The sequence below is a fragment of the Scylla paramamosain genome, chromosome 19 (assembly GCF_035594125.1).
Source record: "Scylla paramamosain isolate STU-SP2022 chromosome 19, ASM3559412v1, whole genome shotgun sequence".
In the NCBI taxonomy this organism is placed as follows: Eukaryota; Metazoa; Arthropoda; class Malacostraca; order Decapoda; family Portunidae; genus Scylla; species Scylla paramamosain.
In genome coordinates, this window is record NC_087169.1 from 17,543,007 (window position 1) to 17,567,658 (window position 24,652).

The 24,652-nt window shown below is 38.2% G+C and overlaps 2 protein-coding genes across 19 annotated transcripts in view; one reads left to right on the top strand and one right to left on the bottom strand.

Moving 5' to 3' along the window:
* The first annotated feature begins 1,346 nt into the window (after window positions 1–1,346).
* On the top strand, window positions 1,347–11,805 carry LOC135109804 (elongation factor 1-delta-like). Of its 8 annotated transcripts, XM_064021494.1 has the most exons (10): window positions 1,347–1,498; window positions 2,403–2,505; window positions 3,112–3,177; window positions 3,799–3,900; window positions 5,575–5,649; window positions 7,488–7,584; window positions 7,798–7,979; window positions 9,180–9,372; window positions 9,552–9,667; window positions 11,723–11,805. In XM_064021494.1, the coding sequence occupies exons 2-10, from the start codon at window positions 2,416–2,418 to the stop codon at window positions 11,759–11,761; spliced, it is 960 nt and encodes a 319-aa protein (XP_063877564.1). In that variant the 5' UTR covers window positions 1,347–1,498; window positions 2,403–2,415; the 3' UTR covers window positions 11,762–11,805. The 8 variants fall into 8 exon arrangements, with proteins under 8 accessions (XP_063877564.1, XP_063877567.1, XP_063877568.1 ...); XM_064021497.1 differs by lacking the exon at window positions 5,575–5,649; XM_064021498.1 differs by lacking the exon at window positions 3,799–3,900 and having other exon boundaries at window positions 1,348–1,498.
* The window catches only part of LOC135109803 (myoferlin-like), a 40,128-nt gene continuing 24,562 nt past the window's right edge, over window positions 9,087–24,652 (bottom strand). For 6 of the 11 annotated variants that reach the window (XM_064021485.1, XM_064021482.1, XM_064021486.1 and 3 more), the window contains 17 exons: window positions 24,307–24,345; window positions 23,204–23,261; window positions 21,934–21,981; window positions 21,286–21,377; window positions 20,843–20,975; window positions 20,036–20,280; window positions 19,418–19,588; window positions 18,772–18,920; window positions 18,058–18,298; window positions 17,472–17,618; window positions 17,024–17,214; window positions 16,516–16,736; window positions 16,058–16,167; window positions 15,342–15,489; window positions 14,132–14,840; window positions 12,761–13,003; window positions 9,087–9,382 (listed from right to left, as the gene is read on the bottom strand). In XM_064021485.1, the coding sequence (XP_063877555.1) occupies window positions 14,805–14,840; window positions 15,342–15,489; window positions 16,058–16,167; window positions 16,516–16,736; window positions 17,024–17,214; window positions 17,472–17,618; window positions 18,058–18,298; window positions 18,772–18,920; window positions 19,418–19,588; window positions 20,036–20,280; window positions 20,843–20,975; window positions 21,286–21,377; window positions 21,934–21,981; window positions 23,204–23,261; window positions 24,307–24,345 (2,029 nt within the window). In that variant the 3' untranslated portion in view covers window positions 9,087–9,382; window positions 12,761–13,003; window positions 14,132–14,804. The remainder of the gene's footprint in view (window positions 9,383–12,760; window positions 13,004–14,131; window positions 14,841–15,341; window positions 15,490–16,057; window positions 16,168–16,515; window positions 16,737–17,023; window positions 17,215–17,471; window positions 17,619–18,057; window positions 18,299–18,771; window positions 18,921–19,417; window positions 19,589–20,035; window positions 20,281–20,842; window positions 20,976–21,285; window positions 21,378–21,933; window positions 21,982–23,203; window positions 23,262–24,306; window positions 24,346–24,652) is intronic. The other 5 variants (XM_064021488.1, XM_064021490.1, XM_064021491.1 and 2 more) reach the window with 5 other exon arrangements.

The following is a 24,652-nucleotide window of genomic DNA, read 5'->3' on the forward strand; positions in this document are numbered from 1 at the left end:
CCCTCTTATCCGGCATCAACGGGACTGCCGACATGCCGGATACTTGAATATTGCCGGACACTTGAATAGAAGTGAAATTATGTCCACAATCACCAGCCTACACTCACGCATCTTACCATAACAAAGATCAGCTGATCTTAATCAGCAGCTGATCTGATCAGCTGCTTAAGTGTAAGCACAACACGCTTCCTCTTTTCTACAACTTTAGGCATGATGAAGGCGTCAGGCGATAAACAGTGCACACGCGGGACTGATTCACTGAGTAAACACAGTGCAGTGGGCCGCGGGTGGCGCGAAGGAGTGCGCTCTGATGGCGAGGGGACAAAGTATGCCTCGCGCGGGAATTTTAATCGATTTTATGAGTACACATTGATTTTTGTATTGATTTTAAGGCTCGGGGAAAAAATGTGTCGGATACTTGAAGCTGCCGGATACTCGAATGCTGGATGAGAGGGATTTTACTGTATATATATATATATATATATATATATATATATATATATATATATATATATATATATATATATATATATATATATATATATATATATATATATATATATATATATATATATATATATATATAATATGTCACGGTGCTTAGTAAGTAGTTTTAAAGTCATGACTGCCTTTAATGTCACATATTAAAAGAGGGTGATGAAAAACATTTAAAATTTCCATGCTAAGTAAAGGACTAAGAATCTGGAAAGAATAAAAGAATTATCTTCTTATAATAATAATAATAATAATAATAATAATAATAATAATAATAATAATAATAATAATAATAATAATTATTATTATTATTATTATTATTATTATTATTATTATTATTATTATTATTATTATTATTATTACTATTATCATCATTTAATACTTCTACATGGAGTAAAGAATAAAAAAAACTGAAAAAAATGAAAAAAAAATGAAAAAAGACTGAAGAACATGTTTAAAAGTTCCTCGTTCAGAAAAAAAGAATCGTATTTTTACGTGGCATCAAGAGAGAGAGAGAGAGAGAGAGAGAGAGAGAGAGAGAGAGAGAGAGAGAGAGAGAGAGAGAGAGAGAGAGAGAGAGAGAGAGAGAGAGAGAGAGAGAGAGAGAGAGAGAGAATCAGTGCACGAGAAGAAATATGTTTAAAGTTCCCGGGACAAAAAAAAAAAAAAAAACGGAATCAAGGAACAGAACAGAACATTGTTCTTGTTGAGGATTTGATAGGGTCGAGCAGGCTGCGGTGCCGAAGCCTCTAGTGCAGCAGAACATAACAGAGAAAAAACAATTTTCATATATGTTTTATTTTATTTATATCACCTCACAAGAGGAAAGAGAGAGAAAAAAAAATCTGGCGGAGAATAAGTTTAAAGTTCCCGCGTCAAGAGTGGGCCCTAGGGAAGGAGAGGGAACGCGGAACGAACCAGCCAGATCCAGTTCACTTTTATACAGGCGGGACGTGGAACGGTCCTTTCTGTTTGCCTTGCTCTCCACGAGGTTCCTGTTGCCGTGAGTATTAACTTCCATGTAATTTACCCCTTAAAATCACCCTTGTAAGCGACGGAAAGGCGAAATTTGACGCATGGAGCCTGAAATGAATTTAGCTTGGTACAATAATGTCAGGAAATTATGAGAGATGACAGCTGAGGGATAGACATACTGGTGTGTTTACATTACCGGTAATAATATTATCCATGTCAAGGAAAAGTGTACTAATCAACGAATGCACTTATCTGGGCTTTTGCGTTTGTGTGTTAGCAGGGTTCATGGGTTAATTGGTTCATTGGCTTGCTAAGGATGATTACTCGGTGTTATTTTGGAATTAATCTTACCTGTATTAATTGGTTACCTGGATATGTTAGTAAAGGGCGTTAATTAATTAGTACATGTGGTGAAGCCAATTGATTCATGAGGTAATGGGCTTGTTGGCAAATTAAGGACAAATACCGGTAAAATGTGTTATTTATTTTGGAGGCGCCTTACCTGTACTAATTAGTCACCTGAGCTTGGTAGTAAGATGTATTAGTTAACTAGTTTAGGTGTCTGGTCCTATTATTCCTTGGACTAATTTGTTTGTTGGCATATTAAGAGTCATGACAGGCCCGAGTGGGGTTTAAGTGGTCTGAGTGGGTGTGACATTGGCAGGTGGATGACAAGTTAGCTGAGTGTGAGATTCAGTGTGGTCCAAGTTATTGATAGATGGACCAAGCTAGTTTTTTTTTTTATATATATATATATATTTATTTACTTATTTATTAATTCATATATCAAAAGAAAACTTCAGTTGTCTCTACCAAGAAGGTTACATAAAGGTTAGGTAAGTAGAGCACTGCCTTCAGATCAATTTCTCTTGTTTCTGTGGTGCTCTGTAAGGGAGAGAAGACGTGAAACTAATATATTGCCCCCATTTCAGTATCACGACCACCATGGCACTCGAACTTGCCCATGAGAACATCTGGTTTGACAAGTGGCGTGTGGATGATGCAGAACGGCAGTTTTACGAGAAGAAGTCATCGGTGAGAACTTTAAACATTGTGGTTGGCAACACTAACATATATTCCTTCCCCCTCAGTTATTATTGTTATTATTATTATTATTATTATTATTATTATTATTATTATTATTATTATTATTATTATTATTATTATTATTATTACTTTTATTATTTTTATTTTTTTATTTATTTTTTGAACTGATGGGGAATTTAGGATAGATAGTATATAAAGTGGATGAATGTTTAATGTGTAATCTTGTTTAATTTGTTTGTATAAGTAAATCAATTATGCTGATCTTGCTAGTTTTTAATTCTCTCTCTCTCTCTCTCTCTCTCTCTCTCTCTCTCTCTCTCTCTCTCTCTCTCTCTCTCTCTCTCTCTCTCTCTCTCTCTCTCTCTCTCTCTCTCTCTCATCTAATTTGGAAACTAAATCTTTGATGTTAATATTGGTAACAGTTAAGACAGGTACAAACACATAAGTTTACTCACACCTGATCTCTGCTAATACAGTTTAATCAAAGAGTTTAGCAAGCCTTTATATATTTTATGGTTCTTAGTAGTCTTGCTTCACAAAGGATCCCAAGACTAATTAATTAAAATGGTGCCTTGTATTTCTGCCCTTGACTAGCCTGCAGTGGGACTGTCCTGTGCGAGGCAGTCTTGCACAGGACAGGTGTTAGGTCTGGACTACAAGGTAAGGCTGAGATCTTTACCCTCAACTGCCATCACACTAGATCACTCTTTTGTCAGTGCACCATTAAGCAAATTTAGACATGGATTAATATCAGATACATCAGTAACTAAGCATGGCTACTAGAGAAGTGTATGTGGTACTGTATATTGCACAACTCATGGGTTTGGGTGTTTAGGACTTGATATTAGTTTTTCTTGTGTATTTACATCTTTAGGAAACAAAATTCACTGTTGTATTTAGGATTTACAATGTACAGTAGTGTCTTGATTTATGAGCGTCTTTCCTATAAGTATTCCAGACTGACTTATCTATCTGTCTACCTCACTGATGCCTTGCTCCTTTAACTACATGCACTTACTCAGAGATTCCTTGTCTAAATCAAGAACCTACTGCACTGACGTCATGAGACAAATTCCAAATCATAGCAAGCTGTGATGAATAAGTGTTTAGACACAGTTTTGTCTTGCACAATTGTGTACACTGTTCTGTAGTGAGGCAGATTTAATAAGGACTCATTGCAGCTCAAATGTTAGACGTGTATGATAGTTCAGCATCTCAGCTGTGATATTACTTCGTTAGTGCTGAGTACTATTGTTGAAACAGCTTGTCTAAACTTTCAAGTGTGGGTTGGTGAGTGAAGGTGGTGAGTCATCCCCAGCGGGCAATGAGAGTGGCAGGCTTCCTCAGCAGGAGGCTTCCCCCATCGCCAGCGAGCCCAACGAGGTGGTGGTAGCATCAGTGCCGTGCTCTTCCTGCTGCCACCCCTTGTAACTTTTTTATTATCTCTGTCGTCATATGATTTGATACTAGTGGTCTTTTGGGCATCACATCCTGACCTTCATAACAGTGGCTGAAGTCTGTGATTCCTGTTGTTTGAAAATAGGGCTTGGAAATTGGTTTGGCTTTGCAATACCAGAATGGCAAAGATTTTTTTTTTTTTACTGCTCAGTGCTACTTATTTCTTAATTCATTATAAGTGGCTGTTTATGATTATTTGCTGTCTGTAAAGATTTTTCTGATGTGGAAGTATTGTTGGCATTTGTTATATGAATTGCAAGTGATTTTTTTTTATTGTCAGGTGTTGATACATCAGGTAATGCCCCCCCCCCCCCTTCCCCCAGCACATGACAGTACAGTAGATAAAGTCCCCCATTCCCCATGCCTGCACATGATAGTACAGCAGATAATGTCTTCCCTTCCCCTCCAGCACATGAAGAACCATGAAGGAAAGTAAAAGTGTCCTTGAATTGCCAACATCTTAAGACACAGTATAAGTATTTCATATTTGCCTCCAATCTGGTAGACAAGAGAATAAGAATTTTAAAATTTTAAGCCCTAATCTTGATTGAATTTGAAGAGCCACTTACAGATCAAAACTTAAAGGTTACAAGGTGATGGCAAGCTTTTTTGTTTTGCTACTAATGGGTATTTAACATTGAGATGCGTGGCCTGTGCTTAATGTTGTTGCGGGAGCACAGAACCTCCGTGTTTTCAGTATTTTGTTACTGTAAAGATTTGATTCATGTGTTTTGTTTGCAGTATTAATGCTGATGCTCTAGGTTACTTAAGGATAGATTAATATAACAAGGAATTTTACTGTACTGGATTATAACCTGTGCAGTCAACCCACATCATGAGGTTTGTGTGACTGTATATTACTACAGGTATGTCTCTTACAGGTGTGTGTTATCTTATTGGAAATAGGTGGAAGAGTTGTGATTTTCTAGGTTTTTTTGGTTGAAAAAAATTATGTAAAGTAATATATAAAACCTAGATAACTGCATTATCATTAGAGAATAAATGCACTACATAGGTTATTCTTGCACTATCACATAACATTAATACATCACTTTGGTCTCAAGGTGTTCTCTGCATTCTAGACTAACTCATTAACAGTATAGAATCTTCTTCACTGTCCTATGTTGATTTCTAACCCCCCTGTGATAATCATATGAGCACATTACATATTTCAGAGTGACTTAATAAGGAGCTAAAAATCACAGATTTAGTAATCTATTTTTAGGAATGGCACTTTAGTCCTTTAATGATTTCTTTCCTCTATAACAAGACAGGAAAGTGTTGTCTATTTAGACAGTCAGTATTTTAATTAGGTGACTATAGTCATTGGTGATTTAGATGGAATATTGCATTAACCTTGATTTAGGTTGATAGGAAGAAGTTTGCTGTTGTGGATGCATGCCCCTTAAGCAATGTTCCTCTAAACTGCATGCACTCTTCTCCCAACTGATATCTTTGTTAAATGTGATATGTTCAGGGTTTGTCTCCTTGTTTCCTTTTATATTCATTCTTGCCTATGATGAGACAAGATGATACTCATTAAAATGTTATCATTACTCACTGAGGAGGGAGCTAACACTGGTCCTTTGTATCTCCTAGGAAGGCTCGGGCCTGGGATCTGTGGCCAGTCAGATTGCTAAGGCGCGGCAAGAAATAAAGAATTCCCTTGTGTCTGTGAGTAGGCCTCCTGAGTTACTTAAATGTACAGCTTTGTTTACTACAGGCACAATTGCTTGGCCAGGTAGTCTTGTTGTCTTTAGGAACACACAAATGTACATATCTCTTACTGGTGTGGCTGCCATTGCTACTTTAGACCACTTCTACTCACTGTTGATTCCTAATTGCATGAATTAGTGATGTTAAACAAGCATGAGGATGAGTGGTGGTGGTTAATGTGTGACTGTGTGTGAATGATAATTAACTGAGTATTGAGGAAGAAGCCGGATTATTCCATTTGATTATGCACAAATGTGGGAAAATTGTTTTTATTTCTGTATGGCATAAGTCAAGCTGTACTCTGTGCTTGTACAGGTGGTGTCTATACTTTAATGGAAAATATCAACATGTAAGTACTGACATGATCTGTATATAGCTTAGTGGAAATTATGAGCATGTCTGTTATCTAACTTTTTTCTACTTTGCCTCCCTTTATAATGTTAACAGAATCATACGAACTTCAATGCACATTTTTGCTTTGATTCTTTGTGGGTGAAGTTTTTAAAAAATTTTGTGGAGATTGATTTCTTGATTTTGTTAACCTGTTTCTGCCATCTTTAAAATCAACATAAAAATAACCATTTCACCTTTTGCCCTTCCATTCTTCTGTCATTCTGTTGCAGTTGAATGGTCTTTTGTTTTCATAATTGACATCAACCTTGCGGGAGAAAGGGTGCAGCCTCCATTTATTATCATGAATATTAGCATGCCAAAACTTATAAATAGTAAATTCACTTTGCTGTTCACATTAATTGATTAGAATTACCTTTTCTGTTGCTTCTTATAGCTACAGCCTTTCATTTTTTTTTCTATTTTTGTTGATTTTTTTATATATATTTTCCTCTCATCTGTTGTGCTTGCTTTTGCAATCAACTCCTTCCTTATTAAAGCCTTAATCTGTGCCAGCTTAATGGAGATGTTCTTTAGATTTGGTTTTTATTTTGTGCCATTTAACATATTTTTAAGGAATAACAAAGAAAAATCGTGGATGTTTTTTTTTTTTTTATGGTATTGGCATTTTGATTTATTTGGGATGTGAAGGATAAAGTGGCAGAGAAATTATAACTGGGTGAGTGTAATTGGCATAACACTCCTAATGGGGCAGCTTGTGTAATGTTGCACAAGAGTTGCCTGACTCATTGGCTCCACATATGTTGGATTGTACAAGTATGTCACAGAATTGTACAGGCAGTAGTGCAGTATATGGCTTTGTAAGTGTGTGCCTAACTGATTTAGAATACATACATAATTTGATTTCTATAGGAGTATGTTGTATTAAATGAGACAGCTTTGAAGAAATTAGATGAATGCACACAATAGATTTTTGTGAGTTTTGTATTTACATTGGTATACATTGGTATATTTGTACGGTTTGCTTATTTGGTCCGCATGATTGATTATTTCGTTGCAAAAACCTAGCATCTCTTCTGTGCTAGTGGATCATGTAACTTGTTTTTAGTTTGATATTTGTGGAGATTGAATATATAGGTAAACATTACAAGTATTATCATTAGCTATTGCTTTCAATTTTTTCTTAATTAGATGTTTTTCTTGTACAAAGTTTGTTTACTTCTTTTCTCAAATCCAGCATTCATGATTTTTAAATTAGGACTTTTCTACAGATTTTTTTCTCAATTATCTTCCCATATACTCATACATATTAAAAAGAATACCAGAAGAGAGAATCACTTTAATTTAGATATAGGTTGTGTGTGATTATATAATGCAAATTAAGCATAAAGTAACACTAAGTAGACTTGTGGTTAGAGAGAATGTGAGACAAGCTATATTTCCAGGCAAGTCACACTAGTGGCAGCGCTGGTGGCCAAGTTTCTGCTGATGTCCTCAACCGGCTCACAAAACTGGAGTCTGAGAATTCTGCCCTGTCAAAGAGTGAGTGCTGTTGTCTGTTGATCATGTATTTGGCAGTCAGCTGACATTTGTAGTGATCATCAAGATTCTATTGATTTCCTCTGATTAATTGTAGGATTGCTGGGTGAAGCATTACACTGGCTCTTAAATTATACTGGGTAATAGATTGTATTGTTTTGCTTATGGTATTTGACCTTCATCAAGTGTCATTATCTAATCCTTAATATGTTGCAGCCGTGTCAACACTGGAAAAGACAGTAGTGCAGCTTGTAAAGAGGTTGGAAGCTTTGGAATGTGGAGGCAAGACCACAGCCTCAGCTACCACCTCTACCTCGGCTCCTCCCAGTAAGCCTGAACCCATGGAGGAGGATGACGACGATGATGAGGTGGACCTCTTTGGTTCAGATGATGAAGAGGTTGGTCTTCAATCTTTTGAGTGTTAAGTGGCTTCTTTTTGAAGGAAGGTCTAGTTCATTTGTAGTCTGTTCCTAGCAGTCAATCAGGTCAGGATAAGAGAAGACGACTACTTTAAATTCAAAATCTATGTTATAACAGTTATGCGTGTGATCCTTCAAGCTTTTCATGTACAAGGAAAGCATTCTCATTGGAATCTGCTGGTAGAAGATATTAAGTAACTGTATTGGTATATATAGCTGTAATTCATTAAATTAGAGTTACAACAGTATCCTAAGCTACTTTTGTAACTTTTAATCATTAGCTTCTGGCTCAGTAAGCCAGTCCCCTGTTTTATTTAGATGATGGCCTCTTCATGCTGCAAGTTTACTTCTCTTCCCTCTATCTCTTATTTTACGCAATACATATCATTTCTTGATAATTAAACAGAAGAATAGTAACATTACATTACTGATTTTCTGTGGTAGACAAAGTAAAATTTGATTTTATCTTAAGTCTTATCTTATCTTAAGGTGTTGGTGCAAGACAACAATTGCTGAGTACGTGCATGTCATGATGCGAGAACCAATGTTGTCTTACACCTACGCTCAGGGTAAAGAATTACCTACCACCCTTTCTTTCTGTATTGTTTAAGATCTGATATGAGGATTCCATTAAAAATGCAATGTAGATCCAAAAAGTAATATAGATCTTTTTAATTGCCCATAAGACAATTTGTCTTATTGTTTAATCTACCATCAGTTTTCTGATCATTGGTCAGGAATTGAGTATTGCATAAAATAATGGACATTAAGGGGAAGGGAATGATCAAGAATTGAGTATTGCATAAAATAGGGGACATTAAGGGGAAGAGAAGTAGTAACTTGCAGTGTGGAGAGGCCAGTGTCTAGTAGACAAAACAGGAGACAGACCCACTGAATCTTGTGGGAGACAGCAACACAAGTTAAGAGTTAAAGATCTCAGTGGAGGAAATAAAGTTTACTTAGCATGTTTATAAGTTAAGAGTTGAGAGCTCAGTGGAGGAAATAAAGTTTACTTAGCATGTTTATAAATAAATAGAAAAAAAACTAGAAAACTGTCATCTGAGGTAAAGGAAGCAGAACAGAGGACAAGATATTTTTACTTTTATTCTTGCTTGAAGACATTTCTGAATTGTTTTACTATTTTCTCATACAATTTTCATCCTTTTATCCACAATGCAGGAAGATGAGGCAGCTGCCAAAGTCAGAGAACAGCGCCTTAAGGAATATGCAGAGAAGAAGTCAAAGAAGCCAGGCCCCATTGCCAAGTCCTCCGTCCTCCTCGACTGCAAACCTTGGGATGATGAGACAGACATGGCAGAGATGGAGAAGGAGATCAGGAAGATCCACATGGATGGCCTTACATGGGGTGCTGGTGAGTGTGTCTGCAATGAGAGGAAGAACATACGATTAAGCAGCCAGTATTCGTGCAGTGTGTTTGCTGGTATTTTAACTAACTAGATTTAATCTAATTCTAAATCTTTAAATTAAACTTTATATATTAAATATTTATTGTTTAATCTTAAAATTACTCTAATAATTTAATGTCTACAGCTAAACTGGTGCCACTAGCATACGGAATCCAGAAGCTTTCCATTCTGTGCGTAGTTGAGGATGAGAAGGTCTCTGTAGATGAACTTATAGAAAAGATCCAAGAACATGAGGACTATGTGAGTATTCTGAAAAACCTATGGTTAATTTGGGAGCTGTTGACTTTTTTCTTTTTTTTATTATCCAAGAAGGCCACTGGCTAAGGGCAACAATTTTTTATATATACAAGTCTTAGAGAATTCCAGATAGAAAAATCAGATAATGGAGGCTGTTTTGAAACCTCCCTCTTGAAAGAGTTCAAGTTATAGGAAGGAGGAAGTACCACAGAGCAGTACCTCAGAATGACTGAGAATACTGGTTAACTCTTACATTAGAGAGGTGGACAGAATGGGGTTGAGAGAAAGAAGAAAACCTTGTGCAGCCAGGTCACAGGAGGAGAGGAAGCATGCAGTTGGATCAGAAGAGCAGTTATGAAAATAGCAGTATTAGATACCAAGAGATGCAACATTGCGGCAGTGAGAAAGAGACTGATGATAGACAGTCAGAGAAGAGTTGATAAGATGAAAAGCTTTTGATTCCACCTTGGTATGAGTGGAACCCCCTTTACATGTGAGGCATACTCCATTCATGGACAGATAAGGCCCCTGTATAGTTAGCAGCTGGGAGGGGGGTGACAAAAACTGGTGGATGACTCAGAACGCCTAACTTCATAGAAGCTGTTATAGCTAGAGATGAGATCTGAAGTTTCCACTTTAGACTAGAAGTTAAGGACAGACTGAGGATGTTCAGTGTAGAAGAGGGGGACAGTTGAGTGTCATTGAAGAAGAGGGGATAATTGTATGAAGGATTGTATGAAGGTTGTGTCAGGAGGAATTGAGTATTTTGAAGCATTGAACAGTACTAATATTGCTCAGAAGTCAGGCGTTCTGTGGCTTCCCTGCGTGAACTGTTTACTTCTTGAAGGGTTGAATGTCTACGAAAACACATGGAAAAGTGCAGGATGGTACCATCAACATAGGTGTGGATAGGACAAGAAGTTCCTATTATTCATCAAGATCATTGATGAATAATTGGAAGAGTGAGTAGGTGACAGGATGGATCCCTTAGGAACACCACTGTTAATAGATTTAGGAGCATCAGAACGGTCAGAAAGGAAACTTGAGATGAAGTTACAGAGAGAAGGATGGAAGCCATATGAGGATGGTTTTTTTTTTAAATGAAGGTTTCAAAGCTTTGTGCCAGACTATCAAAAGCTTTTGATATGTCTAAGGCAACAGCATAAGTTTCACCAAAATCTCTAAAAGAGGATGACCAAGACTCAGTAAGGAAAGCCAAAAGATCACCAGTAGAGCAGCCTTGATGGTACCCATACTGGCAAACATAAAAGGTTGTAAAGTCATAGATGTTTAAGAATCTTCCTGTTGAGGATAGATTAAAAACTTAAGACAGGCAGAAAATTAAAGCAATAGGACAGTAGTTTGAGGGATTAGAATGGTCACCTTTTTAGGAAAGGGCTGAATGTAGGCATCCAGCAAGAAGGAAAGGTAGATGTTGATAGACATTGAAATCAATGAGTTTGACTAGAGAAGATGCAAGCATGGAGGCACAGTTTTGGAGAACAATAGGAGGGAGCCCATCAGGTCCATAAGCCATCCAAGGGTTTAGGCCAGTGAGGGCAAGGAAAACATCATGTTGAAGGATCTTAATGGGTAGCACGAAGTAGTCAGGGTGGAGGAGAGGGAGGAACAAGCCCTGAATCATCCAAAGTAGAGTTTTTTGCAAAGGTTTAAGCAAAGAGTTCAGTTGTAGAAATAGATGAGATGGCAGTGGTGCCATCAGGTTGAAATAAAGGAGGGAAAGATGAAGAAGCAAAGTGATTGGAGATCTCCAGTTTTTGGCTTGGTATCATAAGCCATGAGGGGAGTTAGATCTTCAAAGATTGACACTTTATTGATGGAGGAGTTTTTGGGTAGTTTGAGAACAGACTTGGCATAATTCTGGATAGAAAAATAAAGCACATGAGATTCAAGTGATAAAAGGCTCAAGTATCTTAGTGGGAAGAAATAATGTTTACACAATACAGTATACATATGCAAGTGTTGATTTCTTATTGTGTGATCACTATATGCTTGTTTAATAGTGAAAAAATAGGAGTAACTCCTATCTAATTTCAGGTCCAGAGTGTTGACATCGGCGCATTCAACAAGATTTAATTTATGCATTCCAGTGCTAAGATAAAAATAAATTTCTGTACGTATTCATTAAGTATTCATTTCCTACCATTAGAAATAAAAAAAACTACATATGTATAAGAAACTTAGTTTTAAAACAGATTAATGGTAAAAAGGGCCACGTCAAGAGAAAAGTACAAATTGACTGTAGTGACTTCTGTACACAACGATGACAAAGCAGCAGAAGATACTAAACAACTCAGCTATCACTTCACTGTGTCTCAAGGGAACTGCATCAACACCATTAACTTAAGAAGCAATCTTCCTGAGGTTTTCTGCAGCTGTAATAAGCAGCAGCAACATCTTGTAAAATAAAAATTACTGTTAAATAAAAATGCTTGACAGTTCTTGAGTAATGCATCAGATAAAATTACTTGGCTGGCAAAGTTCACATCACAGTTCTTGAGTAATGCATCAGATAAAATTACTTGGCTGGCAAAGTTCACATCAGTCTTTCAATCCAACATTAATTTTTGTTACTTCCATGAAAACTACCTTCATCCCTCCCAATACTAGATCACAAAGGCTGCTCAAAGTAAATTTCTCTCTGTTGCAAAAAGGTAAGCTGATATAATTAAGGAATAGGTAATAAGGCTATACCCGCGTTGCGTGGTGTGCACCTGTGCACACCACGCACAGGTGGTGTGCACAGAGTTGCTCGGGGCGTTCCCATGCACTGAGCGCAACACCATCTTTACATAAAAAAATTCTACTCTATCAGGAATATTTACTCCACAAAATGAATAAATAAAGTAAAATCTTTGTTACGTATTAACACTCAAGCACCAAACCTACGACAAAATCTTATCCATCTCTTAGTGACAAGGCGATTTCTGGAAACTCAAGGGCTAAGGTCTGCGTGCGTTAAGTTCACCCATTACCGTTTATACCCAGCACAAGAATTCCTTGTCAGTTCTCATCAAATTGTTTGCTCATTAACAAAAATATATTTTCTTGTTTAATAATTTCAAAGTACTAAACCTGCAAAAAGATGCTGACAAAGGTGGGAAGTGATGTTTGACAGCTGGTGTTGCGTGCACGCTTGTGTGCGTGTGTGCCTGGCGTGCAAGGATCCTTGGCGGCGTGTACCCGAGCAGTAAGCACTGAGTTGAGGCCTTCCAGCAATACTATTCAGAGCCAACACAAAACTCGTGTATTCACTGTTCTTGAGAAACTGCTCATTCACTATGACATTTCCTTGCTTCATAATGCTCTCCTCCAAACCTGCAATAAAATCACGTGTTAACAAACCCTGAGACTTATCCAAGGTAGAAGAAAGCTGTATCTCTATACGACGTAACTTGTCAGTTGCTACCATTTCTCCAAAAATATTCGCACGCTAAAATGAATAATCTGATTTCTCCAACACATAACCTCTCTCTCTCTCTCTCTCTCTCTCTCTCTCTCTCTCTCTCTCTCTCTCTCTCTCCGTCCGCCATATGACCGCTATGTTGCAGGGCATTCCCCTCCCCTCATTTTCAGTTAGTCTCTCTAACAACACCAGAAATGCATCTAATAGAATAAACACTTACGAGAAGGTTCAAAGGTTCATCCAGTAACTCAGATGAACCCTTTCAGGGACGAGTCGTCTTCAGGACAGTCTACCTGGGTACAAATTCCTTTCACACACAGCAATATAACCAACGTAATGATCCTCTGAACAAAACATTAACAGGAAGATGGAACACAACGCCACCAGACACACCACACACACACACACACACACCAGCACCGCCACACAGGGCCGCCGTGAAAACTGAAATGTGCCGGTGCATTAATAATTTAACGTCCCCACCCCTGCAGCCAGTAGGTAAGGTAGAGATGGGAGGCTCCCATCTCTATCTTTGTCCCCCCTCCCCAAGACCCCATGGGACTCTATGCATTGCACTGGGCAACCACCACACAACACCGTACATGGCCCCAGAGAGAGAGAGAGAGAGAGAAATTATTTATAATGGAGTATACCTGCTTATTACTACATTACGCGTGTGGTGTGCCAAAGACCCACAAATGATAACTACCAGATTCAAACAGCTGGGTAAGGTAACTGTTAAATAGTTTGGTAGATGGCTCGTTTTGGCATCACGCATTCACGCTCCCAAACCAACCTTTTTAATCTAAACGACTAATCGGAATCTACCCACTTGCGTTCAGTGGCGTTGCTAGGTATCTGTTAATGGGGAAGGCATCTAAGATAACGTCAGCAGATGGCTACGCTACTGCTTACCCAGTCAAAAAATTCCTCTTCTGCGCTCCTTTAGCTTACTTACCAAACCCGTATGCTTACGAACCGAGTTACGTATGCTTATTATAACCGAGTTATTACACTGTTCTACTGGGAATGTCTCTTACCTTCATAAGGCCATATTTCTTCTTCACAGCCAGAGAGGGGATCCGTCTTCCTTGCCTGTCAATCCAACAATGACTGTTTCACTCAGGTTCAGGCGTTCAGCTCAAGTGTTTTGGTCCCAGCAAGATATGTGACTCCCTGATGCTCTACATTGATTAACCTTTTAGATTATACTTTATCGCATTTCCCAGGATTTACGTTTTATAATTTTTGTCTGTCTAACATTTTCGTTATCAAATAAGTGGTACCTGCCTGCCATGTCCTTTTCCCACGTTTACCCTCACCTGTTTCGAAACGTCTCTTAAGTTCGAACCCCCAACTAATTTTACAACACTTTCTTATGGATTCATAAATTAAACAAACATATTTCTTTAAGATATAAACATGATATCTGTATTTTCATAAATATATGTCACAGCTACATAGTACAGGTAGTACGTAAGGCACTGATGACCACGTAAGTAAGCACCTCGTTAAACGATTATATTTGACACAGTTCTCATCACATCAAGAATCATAAACATAACAATGATATAAAAACTTCACTTGGATTAAATAACGATAAAATCTGTGGTAATAATAAAGTGAGGCTCCCGCTCCTTGTATAGTGAAGCTGAGACAAGCAAGAAGCAGCAGGACGGGTGGGTAGGACTTGCTGGGTGGTGGAGCACGCCTTTAGTACGTGCCCAGGATGTACTCCACGGTGGCGCCCTTGGGAGGGATAACAGTCACTATTAGGTCCACGATTAACTTAAATCTTCCAAGAATGTATAAATAATGCAATGAAGTAAGGGCTCTCTATCAACACTGACGTCATTCTAATAATCATATCATTTCACTCGCTAGATGATTGTAAAGTGTTACAGCAATAACGACTGTCCTAACTAGCGAGTTTAAACGTATCTATTAATCTAACATGAGGCGAGTTTTCAGCAATTAAAACACATAACCACATATAATGTTCAAAACTATGCGCATTTCTCTCTCATCACGATCATTTGACAATCATGTACTAATAAAGAAATTATTGCTATTTATTTATTTACCTATTTATTATTATTATTATTATTATTATTATTATTTTTTATTTATTTATTTTTTTTTTTACATTCCACGCTATTCAATAATTTCTGCAACATCTAATTTCCCGCTCTATAGCAATCCCTTACGTCCCTAGCAGTTTCCCGTGTTTTCTTCCCCCTCCACACTTACCGGGAAGGAGTAGAGGAAGAGGAAGAGGAACAGGAACAGGATGACGAGGATGACGAGGGTGATGCAGTACCATTTGTAGTTCTTCCAGATGATGTGCCTGAAGGACTTCCAGGGCGAGGACAGCCACAGGAAGGAAGTTGCTGGGCGGCTGGGAGAAGCAACAAGCGCATAATTACGTAGCATTATAATCGTTTCATTTTTCTTTACTTCATTTATCTTTCCAGTGAGTGAAAGGGAGATTATTTTTTTTACCATAGTAATCCTATTTTTTCTGCAATCTTAGTTATATATATATATATATATATATATATATATATATATATATATATATATATATATATATATATATATATATATATATATATATATATATATATATATATATATATATATATATATTTTTTTTTTACTGAATAAAGAGCACATTCTTCTTATTTTATTATTATTATTATTATTATTATTATTATTATTGTTATTATTATTATTATTATTATTATTATTACTAATATTACTAATATTAGTATTATTGTTATTAATTAATTTATTCACTAATTTTCATCTTATCCACTCATCTTTCTAATAAGTAAGCAATACAGCAGTAGTGTGTCTGTTTCACTCTTTCAAAGGAATACTTATTGCTGAAATGTCAGGCAATATACAGCACACTTCAGCTTGAATTTTTGTCACCTTCCCCACTCATATCATATTGTACTTACTTTGGCTCAGGCAATTTTGGGTTCATGTTTGGCTCATCTCTCCCTAGGCCAGCTGGCCTTGCTTTGCTGTCCTCCTCAGTCACTACCTCCAGCTCCATCTCTATCTTGCCCTGTGAGGGAAAATAAAATTTCACAACTAATTATACATCTCTAATACTTTTGACAGGAAATAATGTATAGCAAAGCCTAACTATGACATACACTATACTCATGCAATGACTGTTAGGTACTAAAGCCTGAAAAATGATCTTGGGATGACATGTAGGGCTTTCTTCTCTTGCTCAGGGGTTCAGTCCCCACCAAAGACCTCTTGTGGCAAATATATTCCATCTTCTGCTGAATATTTCAGTGTTTCTATAAAGTTCTCTAAGAAAGCTGTTAAGAGGTTTGATCCCTCCCCTCTTCAGCTCAATGTCTCAATGTTCCTATGAAGTTCTCAAGGGAGGCATCACACTCACAGCAATCTCGACGACTCCCTCCTCCACACGGGTGAAGGGGAAGTACCCATACACCCTCTTGGCCTCAAACAGGTTGACAGAGGCTGAGTGGTCATCCAAGAAGGTGATAGCCACACTGTTGGAGGTGCCATTACCCATCATCTGTGGCACCTGTGCTGGGCTGACACCCCTCAGGCTCTTGGCTGGCTTAGGCAGGTGGCACAGGTCAATGGTCATCTCACCTGGCCAAAGAGATCTTATTAGTTCACCTGGTTGCAAAGTACAAAAAACCTGAGATACATTTGTGCAGTTCTATCCCCACATCTATATTCATCCAGTTGTTCCTTTTCATCCAGTGTAAGTCAGTAAGTAAATATTCAGTGCATTATCTATGTACATTTTAAATAGTGAAATATGTATATGGAAACTGTGCCTTTCAATCTAAAGCTCCCTGACAGGCAAATGTCTTATTAACTAGCCAATGCCTGGACATAGTGTAGTGGGTGTGTGTGTATATGGGAGGCTTTACTTAAGTAGTCGTCTCTAAGGATGAGGTCATTGTCCCACAGCTGAAGGGTGAGCTGTGGGGGGCGGCGCTGTTGGGTCGAGTTCAGACTCCAAGGGTGTTCCTTGTACTCCACCAACATGACCTGCTCTGCCTCCAGCATCTCCAGTGGGAAGACGAAGCGCCAGTTGAAGTTTGCCTCCCCATCCATGCACCTGAGGGAGGGGAAGGTGTAGATGATAACAGCTGTTGTTTTTCTCATATCTTACTCCACATTCAAATAATTCAAATAAACATTGCACACATATTTTCACTCACAAGTTGTAGAGTTTATAGAGATTACTTTTAATTGATCAAGTAGCTTTTTTATGTAAGAAGAAATACAGAGGCATGCAGGGAGTTCTAGAGTTTACCAGAAAATTGTAATGATCAATAAAAAAAAAGTGGCTTTAAATGCATCTCTCCTGTGTACCTGTAGTGTGTGTCAGTCTTCTGGACATTATTGGTGCCCTGTAGCCAGCCCTTCACATATACATCACTCATCTTCTCCCCACCAATAACAGCCGTCTCCTGCAGGGGTGCCTCAAACACGTTGAACACAACCACTCGTAGCAAATATCTGGGGGGGGGGGGGAGAGAGAGAGAGAGAGAGAGAGAGAGAGAGAGAGAGAGAGAGAGAGAGAGAGAGAGAGAGAGAGAGAGAGAGAGAGAGAGAGAGAGAGAGAGAGAGAGAGAGAGAGAGAGAGAGAGAGAGAGAGAGAGAGAGAGAGAGAGAGAGAGAGAGAGAGAGAGAGAGAGACTTGACGTTATTTTTGGCTATTTATAATAAAGATATTCAAAGCCATGCAAAAATCTTTCCCCCAAAACCCGAACTCCTAGAAAAGAAAACTTAATTTATTAATGAAATTCATCAGGAGTAGCAAGTGAAATTAAACAAAATTATGACAGAAAATATAGAATAAACCCCTGTGCAGTACCACATATAAAAAATAAAAAAAAAGACAAGCAACAAGTAATACATGAAGGGAAACTTTATATACCTAGGAACTGAGACTTACTTGTGGGGTTTTCTGGGAGTGATATCAACAGGGGGAGGCAAGGTCTGGCCTGACACAGAGGAGGGGAAGAGATCCACCCAGAGCATGAGCTGCCCCTGTGGGATGCCTGGGTGGGATGGGTGCATGAGGGTCCTGTTCTCCACATGCTCAGGAACGAGGGACACGGCCTTGTGCAGCACGTGAAGGGCCAGACGCTCCCTGGAGTTCCCTACGGTGGGTGGCAAGACAACATCTGGGTGTTCTGTGGGAGGAAGGATTGTTGCTCAATGACACAACACAAGGCATGATTCCTGGCCACTTAAAACTTACTGTCATCATCATTCATCAATTTATCCAGCCTCCTCTTGAAACTGTTTTAGCTAAGCTTCTCATGAAATACAGGAAAATTATTACTTGCATGCTATTCTATTTCTATCTTGGATGTTTTGAGAGAGAGAGAGAGAGAGAGAGAGAGAGAGAGAGAGAGAGAGAGAGAGAGAGAGAGAGAGAGAGAGAGAGAGAGAGAGAGAGAGAGAGAGAGAGAGAGAGAGAGAGAGAGAGAGAGAGAGAGAGAGAGAGTAAAAATATGGTAAATATCTGTGACTGATGCTTTTTCACTCATTACTAACACTAAATGCCAATTCACTTTTTATCATCTTAAGTGAGTTAACTACATGTCACATTCACAACAAACCAACAAAAGCATCAGACAAGAGATGTGTATCACCACCCTACCAAATTCTGAGAGGGCGTAGGTGGTGCCCCCAAGGGTGAGGCTGAAGGGCTGCTGGTGCCACAGAGGCCCTTCAAGGTTCTTTTCCCGTGCCACCTTTGTTAGAATCTCTGAGGGAAGCTCCACATCTCGCCACATGTTGCTTCCACTCCTATTTATGTTGGGTGAAGAAAAAGAAATGTTTCAGAAAGGTTAGTGATTAAGAAGTAATGTGTAGTAAAGTAGTGAGATGATTCAAGCAGTGATTATTATGTTTTTAATCACAATGCCACAGGAACAACACACAAGTACCTTTACACACGACACTCAGATCACTCTAAAGTGCTGTGTTTACTTATGGCTGGTGGGTCATGAGGAGAAGGATGAGCACAAGGAATAGAGATAAAATACAACCCTTTCACTGTAACATTCAACAATTCACGGCACTAAAAAAATTGTACAAAACACTTAATCACAGGAAAGACAAAAAAAAATAAAAGAATAGATTTTCCAACATTTAGACAGTATAATATTTTGAGGTGGCTAGTGAAGAAAATAAAATGTTTGAGAAATGTTACTGATTAAGATATGCTATGTTAAATAATAATGATTCAAGAAGTGATCTTCATAGTTTCAATCACTACACATCCAACACCCCATCTCCCTTACACGTGGTACTGCCGAGGCAAGCCGATGGTAGCACGGTGGCGTGTCAGGTAGCGGTTCTCCAAGTCAATGACTGTCTCACCAATCAGGTCATCTGAGGAGATCATGTCGTGGTCCCACACCTGCACTGTGAGGTCCTTGTGGAGTGGAAGTGTTCCTGTCACCTCAAACACACTGTGAATGACATGAGGTGGCTGTTGAGGGTGGGTTGTCCATGGTTATCTAAAATCAAACTGTATGCTTATGAATTATGGAATGATTCAAATGTCTGCCTCAGTGAATAGCTTCTGTTTAGCTTAAGATGTGTTATAAATTGGCAATATATGTTACAATAGTAATAAGAGGGTTTTGTTACTTGTTCCACCAAATTCCAAATTATGACTTTAAATCTAATATAAGATCATGTACCAGTTCAAATATAGGCTCATAAGTAGGAGTAAATTACTCTATTACTCCATTCTATTCTTTTATGTCAATAGCTTCATAATTCAGCTACTCTCATTATAGACTAATAAGTATCTTAGTGAACTCATTCTTTCAATGTACTCCTGTGTATGTACGGTGCTCTGTGGGATCAAAAAACCTATTAACATTGCAGCCCATCCTGTGCCCCAAACATACTGGCCAAACATGGGGTTGAGTGTATTTGGCCGGTAGTCATCTTTTGAGGACTTGGTACTCTTGCCCAGCTTGACCACAACGTAGGGATCTGAGGAGCAGCCGGCATCCTTAGGGGCGAGATCCTGTCCCATCACTACGTACACCCGAGCCACCACCTCCTGCAAGTCTGAGGTTGGGTAGCCAGCCAGGACCAAGGGCGGCTCCTCAGGCTCATCAGAGGACAGAGGGTACATGCGGAATGTTCCCTGGAGGTGGAAGGAAGGGAGTTTAAGTTGTCATTATCTGATGATATGGGAAGTATGTCTGGTTTTCATTTTGACATTGCCTGAATAGTTGATACCTGTGGGTGGAAAGAAGGGAGATGAAAGTGTGACATGATATGGGAAGAATGATGGCTGCTTTCTCTTTGATTTAATGCTTGATCTTTGGAGGTGGAAGAAAGGGAAATTAAAGTGTGATTGCCTGATAATATGGAAGGTATGAATGGTTGCTTTCACTTTGACTGGCTGAATCAATCTATGTGAGGATGAGAATTCAGTGATTTTACATATTATTGATTACAGCTGTGTGGAATGAAAAATTATGTCTCGCCTAAGGCTACTGTACACTACACATGCAAGTAAGTTTCATGTAAGACTACTTCAACTGATTGTATGTACATATGAAGGCTTCTTTGAAATGGAAATGAAATCCTTGTAACTCTAATATTACTTAAAAATTAAACATAGACCACCACCACCATTACCACTACACCACCACCAACACCACCACACTACCACCAGCTTAATGGTGTATATTATCCCTCACCTTGAACTCTCCTGCCAGCTGGGCCTTGTCACCTCGGCCCCGGTACAAGGCTACTGTGTCTATCATGTCCTTGAAGCCAGCGAACCTCCCCTCATCCTCCAATGTTCCCTTCAGCACCTCCAGTTTCTCATACCTACTGGGGAACTGAATGTCTGAGAGGAATTCCTGAGAGTGCATATTTTGTTTACATTATTACATGCCAGTTAACACAGTTTGAGTGCAGTGGTAAATGTATATCTGAGTAACTAGAAATGTACATTAATGTGACACTGGTAAGTCTTTAGTTACATAATTTCATACCAATACTATTAAAGAGTAATACATTCTTAACTCTGAAATCTGAGATGTGATCATGGAAAAGGGATACCAGAGCTTTTTAAAAACTGAAGTAATCATTAAATTCTTAGTTTGAACACTTGAATCATAAGGGAAGGACTACACACCCTTTATTTAAATACGACCCAGCTCTCTCCAACTGGCCACTTGAAGCGTAGTACTTTGCCCACCAGTCTATATCAACATCTACTGTGCCGGGCTGAAATAATCAAATATGGCTATATTACTAACATTACAAGTGGAGCACAGATAATTATTTCAAGCACACATCACCATATGGAGGTTTTGATATGATAGTTGAGACTTTTTTTTTTATATACATATACAGCAATAATATATTTATAAAGCACATAATTATGTTTGTCAGCGTACTTACCTCTCCCATTTGCATGCTGTAATGTAATCAAGAAATACTGAAAGGTGAAGAATTTTTTATAAGAATAGTGAAGGGCAGGAACTGTCTGAAAAGAAATTTCATGGAAGGAAGGAAAATATGTACAGTTTCAGTTCATTCATGAGAAAGGATGTTACACGTAAGAAGTACAAAGGTCGGTCAGTATGGCTCTAAGACAAAGGAAGGACAGATGGCAACAAGGACTACAGAGGATGACTAAGTAGACAAGATAGAGAACAGTAAAGAATACCAAACATGCAACAGTCTATGTATATAAACTGCTCCATGTTATTGAAGTGCAGTAACATGCAACAGTACACACGTTAGGAATGTGTGAGGGTTAGGAAGCCGAGGAACTAACCTCCCGTGAGGCCTGGGCGTGACTGGGGGTGGGTCGGTGGTGAGACTCCTGGGAGAAAATGGTTTATTATGTAAATGCACTGCTTAACACAGCAATAAACCCTCATTCTGAAGGACTCCTTTCTTATGTTGCTTGTCTTTCCTGCAATTTACGGTACCTGTTAGCTTCCAATTTGTGTCTCATGTCAATCCATCTGAATGAGTTTTCATTGTGGTTACTCTTAAAAGCTGAAACATTTTTTTTAACTTTATGCATCTCATTGGGATGCAGACTCTAAGTTTCTCAAACATCTTATCATATTTACTTCTGGACATCCCTCTGCAACTCTTCTTAGGTAATGAATTTCATGTTTTATGATTTAGTCTAATGTCTTTGATATTTTGTGATACTTCTTTCATATATTCTTTGTCTGTCCACAAAACAGTGCATATGACAGATGTGATCTACAAGATGTCCATTTCAGAGAGAAAATAATATAATTCCTCCTCTCCAACTTTACAATGTCACAAATAATCAAATGGAATCAATGCATGGCAAGCTACATAACAGCACAACAATATATAAAATGGTGGGTGCCAAGCAGCTAATCCCCACCACACTTAGATTAAAGCCAATGTGAACACAACACACAGTGCAGCAAGTGAGCCAAGAACTACAGGAAAGAAAATCATAGTGTGTCTTTAACAATTTTCAGTACTCAATCTGCTTCTGAAATATGTATTGTAAATAAAAATGAAATTTAAAAGATTTCTGTATAAATTTTTGTCCTCAGCAATTAATTATTGTACTGAATTGAAGCCTTTATATTATAAACTATGGGATCATCTATGAAAAATCTGTTTCAGCTTTCTAGAAGTAAGATGTTCCATGAAGAAGGAAATCTATACTGGCAGCAGAGCATCAGTTAATTCCACTTCATTTCAAAGCTGTGGAGCCAAATCATGTAGTGCTAGTAACAATTAATTAAACACACTAACTCTAGAAGTTAATTTCTAATATCCACACTGATTCTGATCACTACCACAAATATGCAGACCCAACATTCATTTACTAAACAACAAATGACATGCACACATGCTTCTGAGGAACAAAACTGAGTAACATGTAACATCAGTGTAACAAAATTTGATACCAAACATGATGTACAACAATGACAAACACCTTTTAAGACAGTGGACAATTACTGACAACACTGAATACTCCACATATGAAGGCACTAGAGAATCATGCTCCTGGTTCTGCCTCACTGACCCTTGAAGGCATTACTAACCTTATCCATCAGTGGCTTGCTGTCCAGACCACTGAGGGAGGTCTGAGCCAAGCTGTCTCTGGAAAGGCAAAGAAAAAATAAAGAACAAAGGAAAGAAATCCATATCTTTTGCTAACCATGTGTTTCCTTGAGGAGATTTTAATTATAGTTTGAGAGAAAAAGTTTAGCTGCTTGTGTAGAATTGTTACTGTGGTGACGATTTAACTCAAAAGAACTTCCAACAGCCTTACTCCATGTCTTATGAATGGTGTCTAGCTGTAGTTTATTTCACATGTTTATTTACTCTTCAGTTTTAGTCTCTATGGGTAATGTGTCCTGTTAAATAAAATGCATGACATACTTAATAATGAGGGAGGAAATCTATTAGAGCAACTTGTCATAAAATATTTCTGTACATAAAATGATGTTCAAAGTCCTATCAAAAAGAATACAGTACTTTACTAAATCATTACTGTATCCATAAGTGTAGATTTAGTCACTAAATGTGAAGTATCTATGGCTCTGATGTGTGGCCTTAATTACAACAAGACCAATACTACACTTTCAAAAATATATACTTTTCAGACAAAAGCTAAAAATACAGAGGACTATTATAGATTATCAAGACAAGTCACAGGCCATCTCATGTGGTGTGATTATATTTCCTTAGAAATGTGGGGTGTTAATGTAATAGTACTGAGTTAGGACAGAGCGCAGGGTCAAAGTTTGGTGCATAGTCCCTTATGTTGAACTCTAGTTAGAAAAAAAGGACAGAAAGGATCGTAATCATTCATATTCATCTCTTTCCTCGCTCCTCTCACACAGCAGATGTGGCCTGAAGGATGAGAAGAGAAGAATGCAATAAAATAATGCTGAAAAAACCCAAGCAAGGCAGATAAAGTGAAGAAAACTGGGCAGAAAAGTCAGGAGGGCAGAATAAATCACCAGGCATGATCTTACAACTATGTACCAGTCATCATCATAGACTAAAATCTTACAGCACAAGGATACTAAACATACAAAGAAACTAGTAAGACAACAGAGGCCCTCCACCTGCATGTCTAGAATGAGAGAATAGCAAGCCTCGGAAATAATTTTGAACTGGACACTGAGAAATGGTATACCTTTGGCCGAGTGTAGGCTTCTTGCTCTTACGTTTCCTCCTGGAGACAGAATGGGAGAATACAGCTTGCATATGACTCAGCATTGGAAGGAAAATTAAGCAACATGCATATGGAAAGATAATATGGTGATGATGGTAAAGTAAGACCTGTTTCAATCCTAAAAGGTTTTGAATGGAAAGAGCATCTAGTGACATGAGAGAGCTTCCTTTATTCCTGTGTATGTGAAAGCTGAAGTTACGCGCAAACTCCAAAACTGTAACACAGAGAAAAGTAGAACATTTACAGCTTGCTACATTTCAATTGTCAGACTTAACTATAGTCCATGCTACAGAATGTAAGTGAACAG

Excerpts from the sequence above, each read along its gene's own strand:
- LOC135109804 (XM_064021494.1), top strand. The coding sequence starts at position 2,416 with ATGGCACTCGAACTTGCCCATGAGAACATCTGGTTTGACAAGTGGCGT. Across the intron at positions 3,178-3,798 it reads TGTTAGGTCTGGACTACAAG|TGTGGGTTGGTGAGTGAAGG; the intron begins GTAAGGCTGAGA and ends TAAACTTTCAAG. Across the intron at positions 3,901-5,574 it reads TCGCCAGCGAGCCCAACGAG|GAAGGCTCGGGCCTGGGATC; the intron begins GTGGTGGTAGCA and ends TGTATCTCCTAG.